This window comes from Agelaius phoeniceus, chromosome 12 (assembly GCF_051311805.1).
Source record: "Agelaius phoeniceus isolate bAgePho1 chromosome 12, bAgePho1.hap1, whole genome shotgun sequence".
Lineage (NCBI taxonomy): Eukaryota > Metazoa > Chordata > Aves > Passeriformes > Icteridae > Agelaius > Agelaius phoeniceus.
In genome coordinates, this window is record NC_135276.1 from 4,891,154 (window position 1) to 4,912,763 (window position 21,610).

The 21,610-nt window shown below is 41.7% G+C and overlaps 1 protein-coding gene across 2 annotated transcripts in view; it reads left to right on the forward strand.

The window, feature by feature from the left end:
* Positions 1–8,194, forward strand: part of CDH8 (cadherin 8) — a 163,548-nt gene extending 155,354 nt beyond the window's left edge. For both annotated transcript variants that reach the window (XM_077185236.1, XM_077185237.1), the window contains 2 exons: positions 3,338–3,589; positions 6,131–8,194. In XM_077185236.1, the coding sequence (XP_077041351.1) occupies positions 3,338–3,589; positions 6,131–6,624 (746 nt within the window). In that variant the 3' untranslated portion in view covers positions 6,625–8,194. The remainder of the gene's footprint in view (positions 1–3,337; positions 3,590–6,130) is intronic.
* The last annotated feature ends 13,416 nt before the right edge of the window (positions 8,195–21,610 follow it).

Consider the following 21,610-nt stretch of genomic DNA (forward strand, 5'->3'; position numbering starts at 1 on the left):
AGAATTTATTGCTAAACAAAATTCCTAAGTCAACTGGAGGACTTGCCACCCATTGGCAAAACAATTTGGTCATTTCATTTTGCTTTTTTTATGTTCTGCTTGTCAGTTTCTTTTCTTTCCAGGCATAACATGTTCACTTTTAGTCAAACATGGTTTCTTAAAAAAATCAAGCAAACAAACAAACAAAAAAACCCCCAACCAAACCAAAAACCAACCAAACAAGTCATCTGTAGGAAAAGAAAGTTATTCTCTTCTCCTTGTTTGACATCTCTTCTGAATAGTTCTGACCAACCTTTGCAACTTACTTTGCACTTAACTACCAGTTAATATCCCAAATACCTTGCATCTCTTTTGCTGTCTCTCATTACTTCTGAACTCAAATTGATAACCATGGTGGTTATCAATTCCAACCAGGAATCAAGAAACCAGCTGGTTTCTTACACTCAGAAAAGCTTCACTGATGGACACTTTATTCTCTCCATCTCTCCCCCCTCTTGCTTTTTCTGCCCCCTTCTCTTTGGAGTACATGCTTCCTTTTTTTACTTGGTTATGCTCTGCTTTTGGCTTATTAGAATTTTCTGCAGCAGACAGGATGGCAGTGAGTGTCTCAGGAGGACGGAAGGGATCTGAAGCTGTTCCCAACAAGTGCAGCTTCTCTTTTTTAGTTCCTTCCTAAAGCAGGTGCCTTCCCTCTTTTGCATATCTGTAAAGTGCAGGGCTGTTGGGCTCAGCAATCAATCCTTTGCTCCAGCTTGGGCAGAGAAGGACTGCAGCAGGTTCACAGGAAGGAACAGCCTGTATCAGTACAGATTTTAGAGCACTGTGCTATAGAACTGTAAAAGTCTCTGGAGTTCCAAATAAATGACTACAGATGTGACACCTCTGAGTAGGATTTGTCTCAAAGAAAGAGCTGGAAATGGAGCACCACATAGTTATTTTCTCTTTTGAAAGGTTAAAGCAAAAGGATTAAGGATGCTGCTTATGCTGGGATATTTTTAATTTTGCAGGAGAATGACAGCAGACAGGTGAATTTATTTTCCAGTATTTGAAAACAGGGAGGGGCACTGAGGGGGAAAAGAAGGCTATCACATCAAAAAAGGAACTTTTGCACATCATGTAGTCACTCTTACTTTGGTAAAGCTCTACACACCCATATTCAGGTAAACTGAGCTACAGGATCATTTTCCCAAAATAACTTTTCCCTTTTTCCCTGCAGAGAACAAGGAAGTGGTTTAACTTGGACACATGTGTTAACACCTCTGGCACACCCAACCAAGCAGGAGTGCAGGGTTTGTTCACTTCCAAATGTGTGTTAATTATTGGCTTCAAACACACGTGATTTTCCACTGCAGCACTCTGGCACATGTGGCACAGGTGTCATCAGGGACTTTGGGCCTATTTGAGTTGTCAGAATTCTTAAGAGCTTATACCTGAAATTTGTCTTCAGTAAACACATATGCTTCCTTTCATTTTAAAAAGGGCACAAGGAAGAACTAGACTATTTATTTAGCTCCAGGGTGCCATCAGTTTTGATGTGACTGTTTCCAACTGGAATAGATAAAACCTCAGGTTTTCTGTGGAAAAAAAAAATTGGGAATCCTTTTTGTTCTGCAAAGTGACCATATTTATTCTGTTTTATGAAGGAGTTAATTTTCAGATTGACCTTCACGTATTGCATAATCTAAATTTATGAAGAATGCTGAAATGTTTACATCATCTGCAATATAAATTATAGGAAGAACCTCTCTAGGCCAAGTAAACGTGATTGGTAGGTGATTCTGCTGTGGAAGGGATAGAAAATGATAGAATCACAGAATGTTTGTGTGGGAAGGGACCTGATCTTCAGGAGAAGCCTATTGTCATATGAGCACTCCCAGTGTTTTCCTTCCTTCCATGCAATGACATTTAGCATTGCACGTGTCTATTTTAGAGCATAAAATATCAGGAGGCTTTCTTTTGTTCATGATGCATCAGGAAAATGAACCTCAACTCCTTCTTCCAAACAAGAAGTGCAGCTTTATTTTTAAATTGTCATTGGATTCCACAGCAACACACACACACACACACACACACATTACTCTTCTCTGTTCCTCTGAATCACTTTTTTTAAACAAAACACAAACAGCAAACTAGTGCAAGTCAACATGCACTCTGTTAGTATAATCCCTAATATTGAACTATTATTTTATTCCACAGAATAAAAGAGTTAAAAGTTACAGATTATTTATGTATATAAAGAAATCAGAATTTTCTGTAAATTTGACATGGCACAAATCATGGTTTATACCTGAGCATTATCACACATACAAGATTATTGATATCTGATATGTGTGTGTTTATAACTGTCTAGAATCTGTGATTTTTATAACTATGCAAATTAAAATCTGTATGATTACCTTTATAAAAATCAACTTGCATTCATTTGGTGAACTGAGAACTGAGTGACTCTGAGAGATTTGACTGGGTAACTCTATGGCTGTGTAGGATGCCATGAAGTCAGATGCCTCTTTATATTTCCAAAATTAACTTTCTGCATATGTGTGCAGAGGTAAGATGTCCTAGACTCATTTCCTGTCTGCCTCCATGGGAGATACAGCCTGGTTTGCTCTCTTGTCTTCATTGAGGTCAAATAAATGTTTAGATCTCTTAAAATTATGCCCACAACTTTTAATGCATTTAGCTTTTCTTTTGTCTTTATATAAAAAGGAAAAATCTTTTATAGCAGTGGAAAATGTGTAGTTTGTGGTTGTAAGGCAAGGAAGATTTGTGTTAATTGGTGAATATGCTTTAAGTCTGGGTTTCTTTAACATCTCGTTTCTCTCTTGTTTTACTGGCTGGATTTTTATGACTGTGTGACTTGAAACAAAAGTGGTGAATCATGATGGGAAGATATCTGTAGTGCTGTATGCAGAGGAGAAATAAGGCATCATGATCTTCTTATCACACAAGAAAATGCATATATTGCCCTTCTGGAGGCAGCTGGACAGAAAGGGGAGGCATTTCTGTGCCACGTGCTGCTGGCACGAGATCACAGAACCTTTGTGCTGAGGTTCCTGAGGGCATTGAGGAAGAGCTGTGTGCTGAGATGCTGCCATTTTCACAGATTTCACAGAATGACTAAGTTGGAAGAGACCTTAAAGATCATCGAGTCCAACCCAGCCCCAACACCTCAACTAAACTATGGCACCCAGTGCTTTTTTTAACACACCCAGGGATGGTGACTCCACCACCTTCCCAGGCAGGCCATTCCAGAACTTTATCACCCTTTCTGTGAAAAGCTTTTTCCTAATTTCCAACCTAGATTTCCCTTGATGCAGCTTGAGATTTTGCCTTGCAGATAACACCCTGAGCATCCTGGCCAAGCACAGCGGTTTCAGCCGGCAGAAGCAGGAGGTGTACCTGCTGCCCATCGTCATCAGCGACAGCGGCACGCCGCCCATGAGCAGCACGGGCACGCTGACCATCCGCGTGTGCGGCTGCAGCAGCGACGGCACCGTGCAGTCCTGCAACGCCGAGGCCTACGTGCTGCCCATCGGGCTCAGCATGGGCGCCCTCATTGCCATCCTGGCCTGCATCATCCTGCTGCTCGGTGAGTGCTCGCGGCACGGTCTGTGGTACGGCCCAGCCAATGGCACAGCCTGGCCTGTGGCACAGCCAGTGGTATGGCCCATGGCATGGCCTGCCTGGCCTGTGGCACGGCCTGCAGTACAACCCAGCCCATGACATGGCCTGCAGTACAATCCAACCCATGGCATGGCACGGCCTGCAGCATGGCCCACAGCACAGCCTGGCCTGCAGCATGGCCTGCAGTACAGTCCTCAGCATGGCCGCGGCACAGCCTGGCCTCCGATACAGCCCGGCCCACAGCATGGCCTGGCCCATGGCACAGCCTGCAGTATAACTCAGCCCACAGCATGGCCTGGCCTGTGGCATGGCCTGCAGTATGGCCCAGCCGATGGCACAGCCTGCGGCATGGCCTGCAGCACATCCTGGCCTGCAGCATGGCCTGCAGTACAGCCCTCAGCATGGCCTGGCCTGTGGTACAACCCGGCCCATGGCACGGCCTGCGGTACGGCCCAGCCAATGGCACAGCCTGGCCCGTGGCATAGCCTGGCCCGTGGCACAGCCTGCAGTACAGCCCTCAGCATGGCCTGGCCTGTGGCACAGCCTGCCATATGGCCTGGCCCGCAGCATGGCCTGGCCTGCAGTACGGCCCATGTCACAAATTCCCTGGTTCTGCCAGCTCTGAGGAGGTGTGGGGTTCAGAGAGGAGGAGGGACAGTCCAGTCCAACACTACGTGCAGCAGCAGTAGTTATTGGATTTGCAGGGAATGCCCCGACAAAGGCAGGAATGATGAATCTGACTCCATGTTCTCAGTAGGCTAATTTATTACTTTATTATACTATATTATATTAAAGAATACTATACTATACTAAAGAATACAGAAAGGATACTCACTAAATGCTAAAAAGATAATAATGAAAACTCCTGACTCTTTCCAGAGACAGCTTGGCCCTGATTGGCCAAAAAGTGAAAACAACTCACAGCAGAATGTAATGGAACAATCACCTGTGGGTAAACAATCTCCAAACACATTCCACATGAGCACAACACAGGAGAAGCAAATGAGAAGAATTGTTTTCCTTTTCTCTGAGGCCTCTTGGCTTTCCAGGAGAAAAATCCTGGGCAAAGGGATTTTTTTCAGAGAATGTGAATGCCACAGGCAGTAGGACTCTCATGTCCTAAGAGCTGGACAGAAGCAGAGAGAGCAAAGTCCTGTTCTGAAGTAGTCACACACAAGAGTTACAGAATAAACAGGTGTGGAATGGGAAACTGAAAATCACATGGGGGTGTTGAGCAGCAAGGTGAACTCAGTGTGGGCTACACCTGATGGGAAATGGATCTGTGGTATATTCTAAGACTTGTGTGAATCGTGGAATCAGAGAATGTCCTGAGCTGGAAGGGATCCACAGGGATTGACCCAGCTCCTGTCCCTGCAGACACCCCGGCAATCCCCCCTGTGCATCCCTGGCAGCCTTGGGGCTGTGCCCATTCCCTGGGAGCCTGGGCAGTGCCAGCACCTCTGGGGGAAGCAGAACCTTTCCCTGATCTCAGCCTAAACCTACTCTGCCCAGCTCCACCCATTCCTGGGTGCTGTCCGTGGCCCAGAGCAGCACAGGGTTCCTACAGCCCCAGGGAGCTCTGCCCTCAGCCCCTCTGCTGAAGCTGACCCAGCCCAACGCCCTCAGCCACCCCCTGCAGGCCCTTCCCCAGCCCGGGCTCCCTCCTTTGGATGCCTTCTTATAGCTTTATTTCTTTCCATTATATATATATTTATATTTGTATATTTCTGTTAGGAGTTTATTCTGGATTGTAATGGCACAAGAGACAGTAAAGCTTTACAAGATAAGCACTGTGGTATATTTTAATAAAACATACGACATTTGTATATAACATCAAGCAAGTGAAGGAGAGAACAGTGAAAGGAGAGTTCTATTTCTGCACTTTGCAGCTTCACTTTGTGACTGAGATTTATATCAGTATATCAGTGAATGCTGAGGTTTAAGCATTAAACTGCAAAACCAAGCATAACCCATCTAGAGTTTTTTATGCGTCCACAATTCTGAAATTGAGCTGAGCTCTTTCTATCTCACTTATTTTCTCACTCTCTTTTTAGTTATAGAATAGGAGTCTCTTGCAGAAGGTAGGAAAAACACTGATTTCCTTCTCCCATTAGGGCTATGTTTTCAGAAAAACACTCTCTAATATTTGAAAACACCATCCCTTATGTAGCTCTTTATAGACTATGTGAATAATGATAGCCTGACTTCACTTCCAAAGGGAAAAGTCAAGGCTCGAAATTAGAAGTATGGGAAATCTTATTGCTTCTATAAAATTGAGCTTCAGATGTAAATATGAGCTGATAATCAAAGACTAGATGAGTAATCAGAGCTTCTGATCCAATTCCCTTCACATAAAGGGGGTTGAAGTCATAGGTCTTTCAACTTTTCACCCTTATTACTCCCAGTCCCACAAAAAGCAACCTCTCACCTTCCCCAGCTGCACTCACCATGTGGTGTTTGGGTTGGAAATGTTTTGCCTAATCAGCTTGTGGTGCTCTCTTTGCAGTCATTGTGGTGCTGTTTGTGACACTAAGAAGACACAAGAATGAGCCTCTGATCATCAAAGATGATGAAGATGTGAGGGAAAATATCATTCGCTACGATGACGAAGGAGGTGGAGAGGAAGACACAGAAGCCTTTGACATTGCAACTTTGCAAAATCCAGATGGAATTAATGGATTTTTGCCTCGTAAGGATATTAAGCCTGATCTTCAATTTATGCCCAGGCAGGGTCTTGCACCTGTTCCTAATGGTGTTGATGTTGATGAATTTATTAATGTAAGGCTTCATGAAGCTGATAATGATCCCACAGCTCCGCCATATGACTCTATCCAGATTTATGGCTATGAAGGAAAGGGGTCAGCAGCTGGTTCCCTTAGCTCCTTGGAGTCCTCCACATCAGACTCAGACCAGAATTTTGACTACCTCAGTGAATGGGGTCCTCGCTTTAAAAGACTTGGAGAACTTTACTCAGTTGGAGAAAGTGACAAAGAAACTTGACAGTGGATTACAAACTTTTTCCCTGTTGACTTAATGATCATGTAATATTCTAGGGCCACTGCTGTTAGTTAAAACTAATGTGGCTTTTTGTTTTAGAGGCAAGTTTAGCGCCAGTCATCTATAAAATCAACTACATTGTAATGTTGAACCAAAAAAAAAAAAGTATATGTTAGGAGGTTAAGTCTTGTGGAGTGTGAAGTAAAGTATGTGGAGTGTCTAGAAGTCTTTGGATATTTGATATTCACTTGACCACTCTGAAGATGGAGATTTGGATCTTTGATTATCTTCAGTGAATTGAAAAGAACAAAAAAGAAATTGGTGCTCTCTTAGGAAATGGACTTGCAGGGATTTGCTGTTGAACAGTAGCTCCTGCCCAGTATGTGTAAAGCTAAAGGTTTGTTTCTGCATTGCCAACAAAGATCCCGCCACAGAAATGTTCAAAGCAATATCTTGGTCTTCTTAGCAATGCTGAGCAGAAATAGCATTGCCAATTCCTACTGGCTCCTACTGTGCAGTGACCATCCATTGTACATACAGTAATTGTTGGCCACGCCACCACAGACTGAATATCATCTTTAAATATTGTGTCAAGCCTTAAAATATTCACATGTTCTTAATCCATTCCAGTGATGGGTAATAAATACTACTAATGTGTAGAGATTCAGAGGCAGGGCTGCAAAACCTTGCTTCACAAAAGGATCTTTTTTTCTAGAAGAAGGATCAACCCTGTGCTTCGTCTTCTGAAAGAAAAAACTGTGAAATGGGATGGACTTACATAAATGAAAGAATTGCTGATTTTATTGCTAAAGATCGAATTTATTTGTTTAATCTTTGAAATAAATATTTTATTGATGTCCATTACTGCTTTTATTTATTAAGACTGATAATCTATAGAGTAAGATTATGAAGAAAACTAAATTATATCAGTTAGAATTTTTTTTTTCTATATATAATGAATGTTTCATACATGTACATTTTGAAAAGAAAAATGACAAATTGTTGCAGGTTAAAGCAGTTCCCTGTCCATTTGCAGTAGCTGAATTTTAAGAGAATGCTGGCAGGAATTAAACATTGCCAGAGAAAACTTTTGACAGTTTTATATCTTCTTCATAAATCTAGTACCTGGTGTTTTTAATACAAGCACAAACAGCTGGAAGTAAACTGGTTCATGTGAATATTTAAACTATAGACTTTTAGAAATCCACACATAACACAGTACAGTAAAAAAAACATGCTTATAGTTCTCCACTGTATTAGAGCAGGAACCAGTGTGTACATAATTTTACTGCTTCTGTTATTAGCATTTTTTTCTATAATATTCATAGTGATGCACCAGGGCTCTTGCACACAGAGAAAGAACACTAGAAGCTGCAAGCATACTCAATTTGTAATGCAAACTTGCCATTTAGAAGTAGCAATTGTATAAGAAACCTACGTATTACATGCAAATCATTTTAATTTTCTACTTTGTTTTGAAGCTATATTATTGTTTGTTTATTTACTCCATGTATTGTATTCAGAGAAACTCCTGTATTGTTTCCTACTTTGTGAAATATATTTTTATAAATACTTTTCTTGTTATTGCTTTTCTTTCAGGTTTACCTGGGCACTGCAGAAATGAATCTGCTGGAATAACTTCATAGTTTTTTGAGGAATGTAGTTTCTTCAAAATCATTTATTTATTAGTTGAATACAGACAAAATAAAAACTGAAAAAAAGGAGAATATTTGAAACAATTTTTGACAGTGATTGCAGATTTTTGACAGTGATGGGAGCACAGGAGTTATGAGTGTCTGATTCACTGCACCATGCAGAAAAATAACCTCACATGATTTTTGTTTAAGCATTGCTGGTTAAAACAACCCACTGACTTAAAGCTCCTCAAAAACATTTATTCTACAAAGAATTCCTAACACATCACCCCCAATTTTGTCTTTATTTCAGATGGTAACGCTGACTTTGCTTTAGCTGCAGCACAGCTTGGTTTAATGACTGTAGTCTGTGAGCAATTAATACATTAATACCCCTTTGATATATATATTATAAAGATTTTATGGAAATTCATTATGTACCCAATACATTTAAGTTACACTGCAATAAACAAAAACACTTTTGAATAACTGAATCTAAAACTTTTGGTAAAACACTGAACTAAACAGTGAAGGGGTAGGAAAGGATGGTAGGAAAAGAGATATCCTGGAGATTTCAATGAAATCAAATGTATTTCTGTAACTCACCGCAAGAAAAACCAAACTCACTCTTACTCATCCCTTGCTCTGGGTGCCAGGCTGCTCTGAACTGCCATGGCAGATCCAACAGCAGCTTAAACAGGAAAGGGCTTGGGAACTGAGCCAGTTTCTGTGTGCATCCCAGTGCTGGGAGCCAGGGAAGGTGCAGTGAACATGGACCATGGCAGTGGCTGGGGCCACCCCAGCGTTCAGGGCAAGGCACTCTGAGAGTGTTTAGCTGAGCTCTTTTGCAGGAAAACTCACAAATGGAAAACCCTCTGATTGCCTTTCTGATTGAAAGTTCCATCTGAGACCAGGACAGTGCATTCAGTAATAAGATTTCCAGGAAAAAAATCCCATCACTGGCCCTGTAGGAGAGGCAAAGCATGACAGAAATCCCATCATTGTCAGTCAGAAAGAACTGGGAGTCACTACTGCTGGGCAGAGCTCAAAATTGGACATTTCTGCAGCTTTTAAACAGGAATAGCTACAATGCAAAGGGGAGGAAAAGAATTAATGAATTTCTGACCTGTCAATGGAGATGTGCTGTTTCTTGTGTCATTGCCTCCCCACGAAGGGAAATGATTAATTCTGCAAACTAATTCTATGTAGTCTGAATATAACATTTATACCAATACAACTTAGAGGGTTAAATGTCAATCATTCAGTTTTCCAGTAGTACTTCTTTTATGACAATTAACTCAGCATAGAATTATTGTGGATAACAACAGTATTTAGGGGGATTAGATCATACTGTTCTACATTTCACATCTAGATTTAGACATATTAGCGACCCTCCTTTTAAGCACGTAAACGTGTAATTCATCTTTTTCAACAACATTTAATTAGCAGCTGACTCATTGCAAGTGACAATGAAAATGCATTAAATTAGAATTATTAATACTGATAAATTTGAGAAGTAAATATTCAGAATCTTTTACAAGTGCCAAGTGCCTTAGAGCCCCATCGATCCTGGCCTGCCTTCACCTGGCTGTGCCTCACATCGTTTGTCACAGCCACTGAAGTAAATCATGGCACCCATGGGAGCTGGAATTCTGTGCACATTCTAAGGACACAAAATTCAGCTCAGGCTTTTCAACATGAAAGCACTGTGAAGGGAATGTGTGCACATGTTGATTAAATATAACTCGGATGGCTGGAGGTCCTCAGCGTGTCCTGTCCTTTACAGCAGCTGAAAGCAGAGGCTGTTTGTGTGCTCTGACCTTGAAATCAGATCACAGCAAGCTCATCTAAATACATTTTTTACCTGGTATCATTACACCTTTTTGTCTATGATGACTTTGAAATGACTGTGAAACACAGAGGAGAGAAAATGGCTCAAGACTTCCATTTAAATCAGCAGTTGCTGATCACAGGAGAAACATTTAACACTATGGCAACTCCAAATCCCATCAGCTCTGTGGCAGCACAGCAGTGACAATTCTCAGTCTGGAGAACAGACAGGATATCTGCAAAATAGTCTGCTTGGAATAACTCTATTTGTACAGCTCTGCTAGAGATGGAGCTGCTGATTTTAATAGAAAGAGAAAAATAAATCAGCTCTACCTACATCCATGCAGTTACATCTACCTACAAATGTGTGTGGCAATTTTTTTTAACAACCTGCATGGTCATGGGATTCTAGAACTGAAAAATGGATTTAGAAAGCTTCCCCAAGGTCTGTCTAGCAGGAGGAATTTTTGGCAGGTAGCCTTTTCCTGTATCTGGATTTCTTGGGCTATAATTTCAGTCTGATGGAGCTGTTTGGCTGTTTCTCCTCCTCTGCCTGCTCCTCTCTTCACCACATCTATCCTGAGCTGGAATACTGGGAATATAATGTTAGGAAGTTCATTAAGACCATGTAGCTCTTTTTCAGCTGGTCAGTGTTCAGGGACTAGAAAATGCAGCTCACCCAGGAGAGTGAGATTCACCAAGCTCCCTTCCTCTTCCAGGGAAGACTGAACAGTCTGAGTTACTCATATGAATTTAAATACTCATCCAGTATTTAAATTATGCTGAAAAATCTGAAGCTAATGATGGTGCTGTTTAATTAATAGAAAAATATAAATAATAGAAAAAAAAAAGTTCATTAGTGGCAGACATTCACATGTGCTTCTGATCAAGAGAACTGGAAAGTTCATCAAAAGTTCATCAGAACTGCAGTGCCAGCACCCAGGGAATGGCTGCCAGTGCCAGAGGGCAGGGCTGGGTGGGATCCTGGCAATGAGGAATTGTTCCCTGGCAGGGTGGGCAGGCCCTGGCACAGGGTGCCCAGAGCAGCTGGGGCTGCCCCTGCATCCCTGGCAGTGCCCAAGGCCAGGCTGGACACTGGGGCTGGAGCAGCCTGGGACAGTGGAAGGTGTCCCTGACATGGCTGGGGTGGCACTGGATGAGCTCTAAGCCCCCTTCCAAACTGGGCCACTCTGTGATTCTATGGAAAAAGTTGCTCGAAAAATTCTTTTTCAGATTTGGAAAGTTTTAGCAGCAGCAGGATGTTCTAGTAAATTGAAGCTTAGTCAAAATAAAAATGTAAAAAGTAAAAAGTGAGAGCATTCACTGTTGCTAGAATTTGCTTTCAGACCACAGCACGTGTCATTAGCAGAAAATAGAAAGTACTGATGGAGTGAGCAATGAAAGCTTTCAGATAAGTTGGACTTGTATTATTTCTACATTTGTATACTATTTGTGCAAGATAATACTCTGGCTTTGCAGAAGGTGGAAACCAATTTAACTTGCTGTATAATTCACAGTGATGGGTTTTGTAATCACACTGCAAAATGAGTCTAGCTGCTGTATTATACAATACTGATACTGGCTTATGTGCTGCAGAACCAGACCCTCTCCAAGTAATGTCACAGTATTCAAAATGAGAAAATATAAAAGTCCTGACAATGCTTTTTGTGCAACTGCAACTAAGACATCTTCCAAAATGGCTAATAAAAGCGAGCTGAAGCTCAGCATTGCTGGCAGAGCCTTGCAAATGTGCTCATTAGCATTGCAACACAACTATCTTTTCTTTTTTTGTTCTTCCTCCCCCCCCCACATTGCAAACATTAAACCACTGAAATCAACAACGTGAAAATCTCAGCCTTCTCTTCAGAGGAGATATGGAATAACTTGCAAAATTCCCTTTTGTCTCCTGCCACTGTTTCTGGTGCCAGTTTGAAGGAGGTTTGTGAGACCACAGACAGAGTGAGGGGATGAGTAGGGGTTGTTGCCTGTTTTATTCCACAACTGGAGAAAGCATTTCTAGAATGAGGACAGTAGTACCCTCCCCTGATGTTTTTCTGGACACTCACAAAATACAAATTAAATCTGACAGCTCAAATTTCTGTTCATCAGGAGGCCCCAGGCCAACCATCTTGTGTAGACTCATGGCATGGGGTGGGGTTGGAAAGGACCAAACAAATCATCATTTTCCACCCCCTGCCATGGGCTGGGCACCTTCCACTGTCCCAGGGTGCTCCAAGCCCTGGCCAACCTGGCCTTGGACACAGCCAGGGATGCCCACCCAGTCTAAATACAGACTCATTCCATGGGGCTGAGGAACACAGAGGTTTCTTCCTTTACTCCTGTGGAAATGCTCTGATTTGTGAAGTCCAGAAGAAACAGCCAGAAAGGCAGCACTGGTAAGTGGTGGTGGCAAAATGATGGCTGAATCTGGACTGGGCTCTCATTTTGTATCTTGGGTTTTTGGGTTGGCCAAGCCTAGCCTTGATTTTTTTTTTTTTACCTTCAAAATATTTAACAGCAAAGAAAGTAATTTCCCTGTCTTTCATAACAGCTTGTTTTTGAATTATAAAACAGGTCTTGTGGTTGGGGGGCCTTTTTGTCATTTCTTCCTTTGTTAGTGTAATGTTCCCTGATGGCAACACTGACACAGTTCATTCTGCCAAATTTCACAAGCTGGCAGTTTTACCAATGAATATGAAAACAAAAGATGTGCATTTTTTAAACTAAAATATTATTTATATGATTGGGAGCAAAATAAAGCCAAGGTGCAAGATAAAGCCAATGGAATCACCTTTAAAATAAACTCCACTTCCACATTTCCTGCCACAGATGGGATTGCTTTTGGACTCATTTTCAGATACTGATATATCAGTTCTGGGAGTTTTCTATGTAAGGGAAATTCTATCAGTCATAGGAAAATAATTTGTATGAAGGGAAGGCACATTATTACTGCAAGTGTTCATTTCATCATGGAATCTGATGGTCTGACACCAGTTTTTGGCAAGGAATTTTGGAACTGTAGTCCTTGTGGAGAACTTGGGAGCATTCATTTGTTCTACTCCTTTAGACATTGCTGAGGAATATTTCCCATATTTTATAAAAGAAGAATATCATGACTTTAACCCAGGAACACAGAAATAAGGTGTTTCACTTAAAATCACACGAACAAGGAGGATTCAGAGCTGAATTCCAAGTGTCTCAGGTATGAGACAGGGCAGCTGGTTAGAGTTTAGCTCCTGATGATTTGGCAATTGGTGTGAGCTCCCCCTTCCCACAGCCCAGGGCTCTTGTGCAGCCCTCAGGCCAGGGTGAGAAGGTGGCCAGGAGCCTGTCAGTCACCTCCAGAGGGACAGAGGGACCTCCTGGTCCTTGTGCCAAGATTTCCCAGCTCCTGCCGTGCCAGCTGGGAGCTGGCTGCAGCTCTGGCCACCCAGAATCACCTGTTACACCAAATAAAGGCAGGTTGGCAAAAACGTCATTGCAACACCGAGCAGGAGATACAATTAATCCTCACAAAAAAGAAAAAAAACAACAAAAAAAAAAAGGTCAAGTATGAATCATCAAATGCTGTAGGGTTTTAATGGATATTTTCCAGGCCTCTTACATTACATGAAACAGCAGCCATTCATTTTGTTCCATATAATGCTTCTTCCATAAATAAAACAAACAGTGGATGACAAAGGGGCTTTATTTAGACTGGCATAAATGTCTGCTGCTTCTGTTTTCATCATTTACAAAAAAAACCCTGAAAATCAGAGAATTTTCAGCCCATGATTATACAGACCCAGTCCAATGTTTGACTAAAACAGAACTCTCCATTACCCTCTTCTTTCTGTCCCATCCTCATGAATGCTCTGGCCTAATTAATTAATTAAATTTAGCATTGTGTCTGCTCTTGTCCATGTGGCAATTCATTTGAGAGCTTTTTAATTCAGAATCTAGTAAGAACCTGTCCTTTCAGGCAGCCTGCTAATGTCAGAGAGGGAGGAAAGTGTTATCTTACAAACCTGTGATTGCCTTAATAACTATTTTTCAAGTTTTCCCACAGCTTCTGTTTCTGAAACTATTTTATCACTTAAAAATGTATGGAAGGATTAGTTGAGTGGGGTTTTTTGCAATCCTAATGTGCCACAATATTTCTGAGAATTTATTTCCCCTTATGCTTTGTGATGGGCAAAGGAGCAGATATTGACTTTTATTACAAAAACCAACTTATAGTTGCAAAGAGAAAGAAAAACATTAAAAAAAACCCCAGTAATACATATTTTCCCAAATTTTCAGAATGATTCTATCTAGTTTTAATGTTCATTTCCAGTCATATCGTCAGTGTGTTTTGTGGATTTTTTTTTCTGACAACAAATGCCAGTCAAATTCTATCAGTCATAGGAAAATAATTTGTATGAAGGGAAGGCACATTATTACTGCAAGTGTTCATTTCATCATGGAATTTGATGGTCTGACACCAGTTCAGTTTTTGGCAAGGAACTTTGGAACTGTAGTCCTTGTGGAGAACTTGGGAGCATTCATTTGTTCCAAGCTGGGTAAGGCAGGGACAGCCCTGGTCCCACCCCACTCCAGGTGCAGGTGGGAGGGGTAAATTCTCTATTTCTGTTTGATGTTTCTGATTGCTTTTAGGTGGTAGGTGAAGCACAGAGAACTCAGCAAGACACAAAGTCAGATATAATTCAATGCATCCTGGTCTGTCCTGCTTCCTATTCATGTAAGTGTGTATCAACAATTTTCATATTTATTAAAAGAATTTCCCTTAAAAGCTGGAAATCAAATTTTGGAAGTGTTGATAAAATATTGTGTTCAATGCATTGGGTGTTACACATAAAACATACAAACAAGTTTCTAGAAGTGATGAGGAGCTAATGAGGAAAAAGGGCTACAGCTGAAAAAAGGAAAAAATAAAATAAATTATTGCTGTGAGTATTCACCTGCCTCAGAGGGTAGAAACTTCCCTGTGCAGGGAACCAGAGTGAGATCTATTCAGCACTTAATTAACACTTAAACCCACAAAATATGGCCCTGTTGCTCTGCAGTGATTTTCTCTGAGGACATGAGCACGGAGAATAAACTTCAAACTTGCAGCTCTTGCTGTTCCTCTGGCAGTCTCATACATCACTGGAACTTTCCTGCAGCACCCAGTGGCTTCAAGCTCTGGAAATGCTCAGAGTTGTACCAGGCAGCTGATGAAAATTCAAATATTGTACAGGAGCTGAAAGGGAGTGAGCAGCTACAACAGAAGGTGCCACTTGTAATCCAATCTCTGTGCTGCAGGCTGGGGTGAGTATAATTGCTTTTGGTGTCTATGCAGTAAGCCTTAAATCAGATTGGGAATGTAGTGATTTGTGGGATGAGTAGCAGAGCAGAAAGCAGCATAAACAAGAAGAAAAACCCTGATTTTTTTTTTTTTTTTTTTGAAAATACACTGTAAATGAGCCATACTCATAAATATGAGTATGTGTGTGTAGGATGAAAGGGAATGACAAAGAAATTATCAACATTTTGAGAAAGATTCTCCAAATATGAACATTTAAATCCTTGACATTCACTCTTTATAAAAAGGACTGATAGATCAGTTTATACAGTTCTCAAGCATTTCTAGTCTTATGGGATAAGTCCTGAAAAATTTGTACATCTACTCAAGTTCTTTTCTTCACTACTCCTATCTGCAACACAAACAACTTTGTTTTTTCTTGATATAAAGGAATCATCATCACAGTCACATGGTCTGAACCATGATATATGTCTGAGAATGTGACCATGCCTTAAACAGAATTTTGTTTCAGATTGCCTTTCACCTGGGGGTGAAAGAGAATCAAACATCTCACAGGAGCTCTTTCTGATGTTGCAGTGTTTTTATCCCTCTGATTTGATGATATTTATACAAATCCTTTGTCTATTGCCCACTGAAGGAATGATATGTGAGATGGACTTTTTTTAAAAAGAAGGAATCACTCTGACAGGTCCAATTCAGAAGGGAAGAAATAATTTTCATCCAGTTTGGTAGAATTTCCCAACCATCAAAGAACATAATATTTTTTTTTCTTATTGACTGTTTATAGAACAAATAGATTTCTGCATCACCACTGGTTTGCACATGTATTAGGGAGAGAACCACAACGAACTTATGATGCTAAAAGAGAGCTGGATAACTCCAAGTTTTCCATGAATTCAGAAGTTTAAGACTGAATTTGATTGCAGATGAATCCTTCAGTGGACAGCACAGACTGAGCTGGGAATTGCATCCCCTGCACAGCTGTCTGCAGGCACTGAGCATCCCCAGCTCCTGATGCCAGAGAACACTCTCAAATTTTCCTTAGAATCAGAGGAAAAGTGCATTTGGAGCAAAGCTCCTGAGTCTTGCTTCCCTGCTGGTACAAGCTCTAAGGAATTCCAGGCTTTGCAGTGGCTCCCTTCCCTCTGTGAGGCTGGAATGTCTTTCCAGGAAAAGCAGAGTCAAGGCCTGTGCATGGCCTGGGATGCATTCCTGGAACTCTTTAGTCAGATGCAGCCTAAATGAGTTCAGCTCTATCAGAAAAGGTTGTTCTGTATCCTCAGGAATCACAAATCCAGAAACTTCCACAGACACGGAAGGATTTGATCTATCAATCTATTTGATTAGATTAATATAAAAATAAAATACACACAATTAAGCAGAAAAAATAGAAACTAATGTTTCTATAGTTGTAAGAATATGCCTTAAATAAGTGAAAACTGTACTAATAAGATGGTAAAGAGTTTGTAATGTAAGGGTGTAGTTATAAAGAGTAAACTAAGAGTTTAGAAGTTAGAAAGAAGCACATGTGTACATATATATACATATATATGTGAGACAGAAGCCTATTAGACAAAAGTACCCACAATACAGTAGAAGTAAGTAAAAGTGATAAGTTAGAAAAACACAATACACCTTGTGAAAACTATCTATTAGACCAGAAAGTTATAATAAATTATCTTGTAGCAAAGAACTTGTAACTACTTTAAGCTATGGCCAAGTGCTTACTCCTCTAAAATCTCACAGCCTCTGAAACTAATATTTATCTGAGCAAGAAATCATTCTTAACCCAATGGCAGTCCCATCCCTTCATTATTAGCAGTGAGAATGGTCCTCAGGGGACCAGAGCAGGACAGTTTTGCTCTCTCACAGTTACACAGAGCACATTCTTAAGTGTAAATAAAGAAGGGCATTAGAACCCAAGCCACAGCAGGTGAAGATTAGAAATAAAATTTCTAGTCCCTTGCAAAATTAATCCCTCTTGACAGTTAGAGAAAAGGACTTTCAGATCTTGTTTTGTAAAAAAAAAATGTGTTCAGCTTAAAGCTGATCTATGGGACTATAAATAACTTGAATTTTTGAGTAGGAATTGTCATTGTAATACATGGATCAATAAAGAGGATTTATATAGTCCCCAAGCAGATACTTCAGAACAATGGTCAATTCCTCATTACCCTTTACTCTGAGCATGTCTCATTTTATGTGCTATCCTCTCAAAAAATATTCCTGACTGATGCCTGTGTGCTTTGCTGATGATGTTCCTGTGGAATGTGTTGCATGCCAAACCTTTAAATGGTCAGAAACAAAAAAAAATTCACCCTCCTGCCAATTCTCCTCTCCCATCTCTGCTCTGGTTTCTGACAAGAAGGCAGATGTACTTTCCTGAGCTAAATACCATTTAGTCAGTTATCTTTTACTTATCACCCCCTTGATGCTGAGATGAACTGTGTGTTCATCAGGTGTTTTGTGTTATGTTTGAGTCCTGGGTGATAAATGATTTTTAAACATACACCAACCATTTAAATGAAAATGTTATATGCCAAAATAGTGTCCCTTTCAGGAACTGGGACTGTGTGAACAGATAACTGTGCATGGACAGCAGAAGATAAACTTGGTTTAAATGATAAAGTCTCTGAAAGAAAAAAAAATTAGAATGTGACATTCAAGCTGGATAAATGCTGAAGTCCATCTCAACAGTAAAGAAAGAATAAGGACAATTTGCTCTGGTATTGCCTGAGATTAGTGAATGGTAGAAAGGAAGGGAAGAAGGAGCAAATGACACTGAATTGGTGAGACAAAATGATGGAGGGTAAAAAGTCACTGCTTTTCCCAAGAGGTTCCTCAAGCACTAACCTGGTTATTTACCTCCCCACTGGAGCAGAGAAAAAGCACATTAATTGTTAATTAATAGCCAGGCTTTAGAGGCTCCAGTATTGCCAGGCCCTGTAACATTTTTTTCTTGGCAATTGGTTCCATCAAGAGCCCAAGTGAATTGAAGGTGAGCAATGCACTTCTCTCCAGTGTACATTAGTATAAATTTCCATTGTGTAGTAGCTGGATGCATCATTTTTTTCAGTTACCTGCACAACACCCCAGAGCTATAACAAAGTGTTTTCTGACAGCTTGCACAAATTAAACACCTGAAACTGAGACACTGAAGGAGCTGGGCAGGGCTCCACAGAAAATGTAATAAAGCAGGAACCTCAACCACAAACCTGTGCATGTCCTGTAAGACCAGGAGCCATTTCTTCCCTATTTTGTTAAAGCAGACAAGAGCTGGAACAGTCCAACAGAACACACTATAGCTGGAGAAAGTGTAACAGAAAATAGCAGATTTTGTGTTCCTGTTGTTTGGTTACTATTGCTTGTGTTAACAGAGTTGGGATCTTGTTTAGCTGAAGTGAACAAGAACCTCTCACTGAGTCTTACCAGTGTGACCAACTAATAATTTATGATTTCTCAATATTCAGATAAGTGAGCTGTCTCATTCCTTAGGAGTAGTTTAAGTGAACCGATCTGGAATTTCTCAGTTCAAAATCTGGATATTTTTTTGGCCTGCAAATTAGTTCACATGTCCCTGCACTCCAGAGAGGTTCTTCTGAGTGCAAAGGAAGGACTGTGTGGGAAAGGTTTTTCTGAGTACTCCAAATGGGGATGGTAGTCTCAAGAGATGAAAAAATTACTCTGGTTTGCTTTTTGTACCAAAGGGATGCTCTCGATAATCAGTTAAAAAGCCTTTGAAATGAACCTTCAAAAATTTCAGACTCATCCCTCCCTCATGAAAGGCCTTTTTTCCAACACATCAGTGAGATGAAATGGAGATAAAGGTTGCTCTGTTTAAAATTATTTCCTTCTGACATTAGTTTGAATTTGGCTTTTTTTCACTCTCCAGCAATCTCAGTGGAGATCATGTGGCACAGGCTGCTGTTCCCTTGCTCAGAAATTTTACATTTCAATGATATGTTTGTATTCCTAGATCTAAGCAGATAAGTAGTGATTTGGGCATGCCCTGAATCTGGAATGTGCTGTCCTGGAGTTAGGGAATAAATGCACTCATCAAGGGTTTGTTGTTGGTGTCCCAGAGGGAGTTGTGGCTGCAGGAGAGGGCTCTGGATGTCAGTGCTGCTGGGCTGAGCCCTGCCCTGTGCTCAGTGGCAGTGCAGGGTGTTGGGGAAGATGAAGCAGGAAAGCCTTGTAAATATGATTGCCTGGCAAAAGATTTGGAGAATATGGAAACTATAAGTGAGATTGAAATAAAGGCAAGCTCTGAGATACCTCAGTTACTGAACAACTGGAAAACAATGGTGTGGCCAGCTGAAGGTGATCCCCTTTTGATGGAACAACACCCTCTGCTTGCAGACAGGCCCAAGGGTCAGAGCAGACCCCACAGCTTGGCTGAAGGGGCCCAAAGAGAAGTTTTTAGGGTTTAAAATGTAACACAGTGTGGTAATGTAATGGTTCTTATAGGCTGTATGTAAATGCTATAGGATTTGTATCTTGTACTAGATTGGTTAGTGAGAATTAGAATATTCAACACAGAAGAAGATTTATTGTATTGTAACGGGAACCTCGCTCTCTTACCCCCTTTACTCCCTTACTCTTTCACCCTCTCATCCTCTCTGCCCCTCTCTTCTCTCAGTCCTGCTCTGAGCTGTGTTTGGCAGCTCCCAGCAGGGCCCTGCCCCAGGCCCTTTGCAATGAACCCCAAGTTCCTGACCTGGTTTCAGACATCTCTCATCTCCCTCCATCCTGACTGTGCTACCCCCTGACACTCCTACAGCAGGGACTCCCTGGGTGGGGGGCAGCTGCTGGGAGCCCACTCTGGAACCCACAGCAAGGCCCTGCTGGTCTGAAGGGCTGCTCTGGCATGGGGAGGTCTTGGGCAAATGGCCATGATTGTCTGTGCTCAGCTGGGCTGTGAGGAGAAAACACAGAGGGCCTTCTCTTGGAAAGGTGGAGGGTGTGTCTTATGGGAGGAAATAACACGTTCTGGGGGATGCTGGGGGAAAGCTTCAGGTTTCTCACTCAAATTCTTGATACCCAGTATGGTCACAAGCCTGTTACTCTTCCTTTTCATTACAAATGATGCCTGAAGTTTTAGATTTTATATTTTTTCATATTCTGTGCTGCTTTGTTGTGTATTTCTGAGCTTCATATTAGGGGATGGTGAGCTCTGTGCACAGAGCAGGGAGACAAAACAATTCCTGCTCCAGCTGGGCACCAAGGACAAATGATCCAAATCTCAGCCCCAAGAGCACAAACCCTGTGGGCTGGAGAGAGAAAAACAAGCAGGGTGGGACTGCAGGGGCTAAAGCTGGAATGGGACAATGAACTGCAAGATGCAAATGGAGCAGAACTGATCAAAGTGACAGACTCCGTGAGCCGTTGTGCATTTTGGGACCATTTTGGTTCATCTTGGGTGCAGCCCTGGCTGGGCTCTGGTGCTGCCCAAGGTGCATCCATTGAGGCCTTTTAATAAATCCCTGCTTTATTCTCTAGCTCTGTCCAGCCTCTGCTCAAGGGCAGCCTTTCAAGGCATCCCAATGTGTGTGACAGTGCTGAGGGTCATCAGGTGTGTTCCTTCTACCTCCCCCCTCAACACACAGAGTAGTTCCCTCTCCCCTGGGAATTGTCTCTGATAGTGTGAATTGTCCTGAAGTAAGAACATATGTGGGAATTGCAGGAAGAACTCTCTGGGTGCTGCAATAATGGATATATTCCAGAGATGGGGAGCTGTGCTAATTGACTTTGGTGCACATCAGACTGCAAAAGGGTACAAAATGTTAGTGGAGGTTGGGCCAACTGGACAAACTGGTGTCCTAAGGTTGCAGGCAGGTTCAGGGTGGATGCCCTCCTTGGCAGGGAGCCCTGCAGGGTATGTCCAGGTACAGCCTGACCACAGGGGACTCTCCCTTTGGGATGGGTGAGTCAAGGCCAGATTGTCACACAGGGAGCTCCACAGGGGCTCTGTGCCTGTGCATTCTGCCAACCTGTGCATTCCCACCCAATCCCATTTCTGTTACCACTCTCCAGACCTGCTTCTATTACAGACTGCATTGGCAATATTTCTTCACTGTATCAGCAATAAATCTGATTGTAATCCTCCACATTTCTCATGCCTAAGTGAGAGCCTTCCCTCCACTGCTCTGCTCCAGTGTGCCAGCTGGGACCCAAAAATCAGGGGGGCTTTCTGGACAATGAGCTTTTTTCCCAACAGTCATGATCCAGAAGGCTTTAGGTA